The sequence below is a fragment of the Vigna umbellata genome, chromosome 5, assembly GCF_029865625.1.
Source record: "Vigna umbellata cultivar VRB3 chromosome 5, Vumbellata_1.0, whole genome shotgun sequence".
Taxonomy (NCBI): domain Eukaryota; kingdom Viridiplantae; phylum Streptophyta; class Magnoliopsida; order Fabales; family Fabaceae; genus Vigna; species Vigna umbellata.
This window is the reverse complement of record NC_142169.1, coordinates 55,517,165-55,523,821: the sequence shown is the minus strand read 5'-3', so window position 1 is coordinate 55,523,821 and position 6,657 is coordinate 55,517,165. Positions and strand designations below refer to the sequence as shown.

Genomic DNA, 6,657 nt, shown 5'->3' with positions numbered 1-6,657 from the left:
TGATTTTGGGATAGATTCAAAAGGTTTGTTCAATCAAAACAATAACACTATGGGAGATGTCTGTTCTTGTTCAGATTTTAGAAATCTTATTTTTTTTTTAATGAAATGCCACAATATAAAAGTATCATAATGCCACGTTTAAAGAACATGCCACGTCAAGTTCACACCTCATCAAAAAATTAACTCTATTCTCAATTGACTCAAATTAAAATTTTTTAAGACTAAATTAGAGAGTCTAATAAAACGAATATCAAACTGAAAAAAAAAACAAAAAAATAGAAACAAAGGAGTTAAAGGGATTTAACCTATATTATTATACAAAATGGGGTCATTCTTCCTTTTATTAGAATGGGACAAAGTTATTTGATTTAAAATGAAAAAAAAATAAAAATGAGCTCCATCACCATGAGTTGCGTATTTTCTTTCCAAGTAAATTTAATGGTTTAAAACTTTAAATTTAAATCTTTACATCATTAACCAATTGAAGATAATACTCGTATAACTTTTTGTAAATATATGGTTGATAATTAAGAAATGAGTCGACACTTTTTTTTATTGAAATTTGACTAACTTTTAAATTTTGTAAAGCTTAAAAATATTCCGAAAATGGCTACAATGAGTAGACTCCGCGCAACTGATAAAAAGCTCAGAACTAAAAAAGGGTTTTAGTTTCTTTCAACATTATATGGTCACCAACCAGTAACGTATCAGTATCACAACCTTACTCTCGCAAACCCTCAAAACCCTAATTAACCCCTCCTTCTTCCCCACCGCCGCTACCATGGCGGAGCTCAAACTCTCCGAGAGCCGCGACCTTACCCGTATCGAACGAGTGGGCGCGCACTCCCACATTCGCGGTCTCGGCCTCGACTCCTCCCTCGAGCCACGCGCCGTCTCCGAGGGCATGGTTGGTCAGACCGCCGCGCGCAAGGCGGCCGGCGTCATCCTACGCATGATTAAAGATGGAAAGATTGCCGGCCGCGCGGTTCTACTCGCCGGCCAGCCCGGCACCGGCAAGACCGCCATCGCCATGGGCATGGCCAAGTCCCTCGGCCTCGAAACCCCCTTTGCCATGATCGCAGCCAGTGAAATCTTCTCCCTCGAGATGTCCAAGACTGAGGCGCTCACCCAGGCCTTCCGTAAGGCCATCGGCGTGCGCATCAAGGAGGAGACCGAGGTTATCGAGGGCGAGGTCGTCGAGGTCCATATCGACCGCCCCGCAGCTGCCGGCGCCGCCTCCAAGACCGGGAAACTCACGCTGAAAACCACCGAAATGGAGACCGTTTACGACCTCGGCGCGAAGATGATTGAGGCGCTGGGGAAGGAGAAGGTGACCAGTGGCGATGTTATTGCGATTGATAAGGCCACCGGGAAGATTACCAAGCTCGGGAGGTCCTTTTCTAGGTCAAGGGACTTCGACGCTATGGGGCCGCAGGTGAAGTTCGTGCAGTGCCCTGATGGGGAGTTGCAGAAGAGAAAGGAGGTCGTGCATTGCGTCACCCTTCATGAGATTGATGTTATCAATAGCAGGTTGCTCACATTTCCTTTTTTCTTTTTCCTGGTTTTTCAGAATTTCTTGTTCTGGTTAAATAGTTGTAGTTAGGGTTGGCTATGAACTGAACCAATTTGAAATTTGATCGAGAATCCATTTGTTGAACTTTGTTTATGAACTAAATTAGCTGAACTTGTGTTTAAAATTGGGTTACCTAACTAAAGGAGCTAAATTTGAGTTTTGTATATCCATAGATACATATATGAGTTGTTCACCAGCTTGAATCGAGTCAAGCGATATGGAAAAGAGGTCTCATATTGAGTTAGAGCTGAGCTACGTGCCGAACGAATTCTTATGAAGTTGGGTTAAACTTGACTTGAATCATTTTCAACCCTAGTTAAATTAATGGTTTTATTTCTTTATGTTGTGAAAAATTAAGGGCATATGTGGCTACAATTGCAGTCGCACCCAAAAGCCCAATTCTAATCAAGTTGGGTTCAACTTGACTCACTCATTTTCAACCCAGTCAATATTTTATTTCTTAATGTCGTGAAAAATTAAAGGCAAATGTAGTTACAATTGTTGTTGCAATCGGGTTTTGGATGTGGCCAAGAAAACTCCCTGCTGCCAAAGAAATGATTGATAGACACTATGTTTTGAAATCCTTGCCAAGGTTTTAGAAAACACTAAGTAACAGTTACTGTTGAAATATCAAAGAATGCAACTAATCTGTGACCTAAGTTGTTTGTGGTTTTGTCACAAGTTTTTGACGTTGAAGGATATTGCAGTCAACAATAGAGCATGTGGTCGTGGATAGCCTAGAGATCTTTGGTGTTCAAAATTGGGGTTGATGTCTGTTTTTAAATCCTTCGTCATAGTTTGAGGAATCAATTATAATCTAGGCAGTAGCTACATCATGGGGCTGCAGAATTCTTCAAACTAGTCTCTGTTGTTAATCCTAACATTTATTTTAAAAAGTATCGCTATGTGCCTTTAATCTTAAGTTGTCAGATTACATCTTTGTATTTTGTGTGTTTTTCATGTTTTTTGATTCCCAATTTAATATGATCCTTGAGCCTGATTGGAATGTTTTATAATAATAATGTGAGGATTATATCGATGATTCTGATTTGTGGTGTGTAAGTAGATTTGGAATTATGAAGTTTTCAAGGGGGAAATGGATATTTTTTGCAGGGATCATTATATCCTCACTGAAGGAAATGCATGATTCTCTTTAATTAGTTTTTTGAATTGTGTTTAGTGGAATTGGTAGTGAAAGCTTTGATTCACAAGTGTTGTTTCCTTTTTTTCCCAAGTTTTAGTACATTCTAAACAGATACGGTGTTTCTAACTAAGTTTTGTTTGTGGATCATTTATGGTCTTTATTGAAGCAAGTACATTATTCTGTGTCAAGTTTGTTGAGACTTGTTAAGTGAAATTGTTGGTGAAAGCTTTGATTCATGCGTGTTGTGTGCTTTTCAATGATTAAATAGGTGCCATTTTCCACCAAGTTGTATTTTTTTCCCCGTATAGATAAAAGCTTTTGATTAAGTTTTCCAATTTATCTTTATGGCGTTATTAGCTGTTTAGCTCTGTCTTTGAATATATACTTGCTAATTAGGCTTCTAAATTACCTTAGTGGTTAACATTTCAGCTCTTCATATCATGTAATTCTGTTATGTTAATTACAGAACACAGGGATTTCTGGCACTCTTCACTGGTGATACAGGTGAAATTCGTGCAGAAGTCAGAGAGCAAATTGACACTAAAGTGGCAGAGTGGAGAGAAGAAGGAAAAGCAGAGATTGTCCCTGGTGTTCTTTTCATTGACGAGGTGCACATGCTTGACATAGAATGTTTTTCATTCCTGAATCGGGCTCTAGAGAATGAAATGGCTCCCATATTAGTTGTTGCTACCAACAGAGGCATCACAACTATTCGAGGCACTAATTACAAATCCCCTCATGGGATTCCCATTGATCTGCTGGATCGACTACTCATCATCTCTACTCAACCTTACACAGAGGATGAAATTCACAAGATTCTGGAAATCAGATGCCAAGAGGAAGAAGTAGAAATGACTGAAAGTGCAAAGCATTTGTTAACCAAAATAGGTGTAGAAACATCCTTGAGATATGCTATTCATCTAATCACAGCAGCTGCATTGGCATGCCAAAAGCGAAAGGGAAAGGCAGTGGACTTGGAAGATATAAATCGGGTTTACAATCTGTTTTTGGATGTGAAAAGATCAACTCAGTACCTAATGGAGTATCAAAGTCAGTACATGTTCAGTGATACAGGAGAAGCTGATGAAGATGAAACCAATGCCATGGTCTCTTAGTTATACAAACATCAGATAGAGAGTTTGTAAGTACCTGGTTAGTCTTTCTACAAGTTGCAGCAATTTGTTCTATGAAATCTGCTCATGAGTTTGCAACTTATATATTTTGAACACTAGAAGCTGTACCGAATTTCTGTTACTAATGAGCATTCCATCCTTATATTTTTGCTGTATCATGCATGCACAATCAGTAACAACAGAGAGTAGCTTTGACAGTCAGAAATTTATTAGACATGGTTATTGTAAGCAGTCAAAATATCGCAGATGGAAAAATTATATCTGCTTTCTTGGGTATATTTTGTGCCGTTGTCTTATTAAATTACAATTGGAGTTTTATTTTGGTATGGTCTTGTTAACTTCATAAATCACATCATAAAGGTTGGTTAGATAAAGTTGTAATTATAATTACAAATATTTGTTTTAAGGAATTACATGCTTATGATGGAAATGTCTTATTTTGATAATGTGTTTACACTAATCATAATTATAAAAACTGCGTCTTTCAATCTTGTTTTACAAGTTAATGGAAATATCATGTGTCTGACTACGGAGACGTAGTTTAGTTTTATGGTTATAAATTTTGAAAGGGGCTTCCTGTGTTTTCCTCTTCTAAATTTTTGCATGTGCAATTTGTGTTTTGAGGGATGAATTTATTTACAACCTAAATTGGTATGGTAAACATGCTATTGAGATTATATAAATATACACTTTCAGAGACCAAAACAAAATGAGTTATTATTCTGAAGACCAATACTTAGGAAAAAGTCTCATTCGACAAAATCCTAGTTTAGTTCAATCCCACAATTGTCTAGCAAACCAAACACACTCTTTACTCTTACGATTCGGCCACAGGATGGAGTGAAAAACAACTAGAAGCATCTGAAATGATATACCATATTGCAAAGAAACAGTGTACTTAGCAAATGTTGAAGTAAAAGCAAAGTGATGAACGAAATATACTTTTTTCTTTCTCAATTTGTTTTAACCCCTTTATTTGATTGAAAGCAAAGTTATTACGTTACATCAACAGTGAATTTTTGAAGCGTTTGATTCATAACTGTAATGATTATTTTCTGAATAAAATCACAGTGTTAATGTTATTGGTAGGTATTATTTGCACACTAGTTTTAGGCCACTTATATTTTTAAATATATTTTTGGCAAAATGCATATACCACAATCTTTCTAATCTAAGCCATAGAGATTAACTTTTATATTGAACTAATGCTGTTGTCTCCCTTTTGCAGTAACACAATTTAAAATTCTAAATATCATATTGGTGGCTTTGCGTAGGTTTGTGTTAATACCATTTCTTTACATGTGTATTATAAATCTTAAAGTTTTAAGGATATTTTTTAAATTTCTTATCAGAATTTGTTAGTATCAGCTTTTTATTTGGGAATAACTGGTTATTTGTCGAAATCTACCCAGTAAGTTTGCAATCTTCGTCAAAAGGATGGCAAAGTGGTACAAAAGATTACATTCTTCAATAATATATGTAAGTAAATGATGGAGGATATCATTTAAAAAAAATAAAGTGCCCCATGACCACTAAGTTGTGGGGTATGTGGTAGAATATATTAATGGAGATACACATAAAGTAATTGATGGTAAATATTTTAACATGAAGGGTTTTTAAAAATATTATATTTCAAATAAGTCACATTGTCATTGCGGTTTCACCATAGCCACATTTGTAATGCCCAGGAGTAAAAGAAACCACCCATTGAATTAGGCTTTTATAATCAATAATTTATTTGCTTAAACAATCATTTTAAGAAATATGTCTGTAATTTAATTTAATATTATATAAATATAAATTTTGTTTTACCTTTACCATAAACATATTGTTGTACCAGAAATAACATTTTAGAATATTTTGTTTTTATTCAATACATATTAAAGAACGTGATCTAATAAACTTTTTTAAACTTATTTATTATGTAATAATTTATCATAATTCAAATATTTATCTATTTAAACCATATTTATATATTATAATTAAAAATTAATAATTTAATGTGTTAATTGTTATTTATTATTTATGTTATATTTATTATATTATTATTATTATATATTTTGGAAAAATATTATTTTCATAGAAACATAGACCTAATATTGATCATGTAAATATCTCTAGTACATTTTAAAGACCAATCTCTTATAAACACTTATATACATTATATTTACAAAAATCCTAATTCTCTATATTATTTTTTATATATTCTATTAATTTTTTTTATCTCCTCATATTATTTATTATATACAATAGTTAAAAAAAGATGAACACAAAAACTCATCAAGTGCATGCCTCATCACATGCAACACAACTCTAATCCACATTATCAGGCTAGGACCACTAGTTAGAAGAAGATAACAAGAAAACATCTTTCAACCATTTTCTTGTTTTTGGTTTTTAAAACACTTGTTTAATTTCTATTTCTGAAAACTATTTTTAGTTAATACACATTACTCCAGTCAATTTCATGTCTCACCGAATGAAGAGAACGATAAAACAGTTAACTTTAAAAAAAATACCTCTTTTCTAAAAAAGAAAATTGGATGAGAAAATAATTATTAAATAAAATATATTTTAGAAAACATTTTCAAAATAAAAAGGACAAGCCTTAAATAATATATTCTAAAATATACCAGCTCCAAAATTTAGAACATAGTGGATGGAGTCTTCAAGTTAAATTGAATTTTAAAAAACAAAGAAAATATAATTAATTTGATTTTAATTTGAAGTGAAAAATTATTAACCAAAGTAAATTGTGTAGTTGGCATCAACAAACCTCACTCTCAAAGTGCTCTCGTGTGTAATAA

At 33.9% G+C, this 6,657-nt stretch overlaps 1 protein-coding gene across 1 annotated transcript; it reads left to right on the top strand.

Moving 5' to 3' along the window:
* The first annotated feature begins 651 nt into the window (after positions 1–651).
* On the top strand, positions 652–4,005 carry LOC124834885 (P-loop containing nucleoside triphosphate hydrolases superfamily protein). Its single transcript, XM_047309694.2, has 2 exons — positions 652–1,530; positions 3,184–4,005. Exons 1-2 carry the CDS (start codon positions 782–784, stop codon positions 3,830–3,832), a joined length of 1,398 nt encoding a protein of 465 aa, XP_047165650.1. The 5' UTR covers positions 652–781; the 3' UTR covers positions 3,833–4,005.
* The last annotated feature ends 2,652 nt before the right edge of the window (positions 4,006–6,657 follow it).

Excerpts from the sequence above, each read along its gene's own strand:
- LOC124834885 (XM_047309694.2), top strand. The coding sequence starts at position 782 with ATGGCGGAGCTCAAACTCTCCGAGAGCCGCGACCTTACCCGTATCGAA. Across the intron at positions 1,531-3,183 it reads ATTGATGTTATCAATAGCAG|AACACAGGGATTTCTGGCAC; the intron begins GTTGCTCACATT and ends TGTTAATTACAG.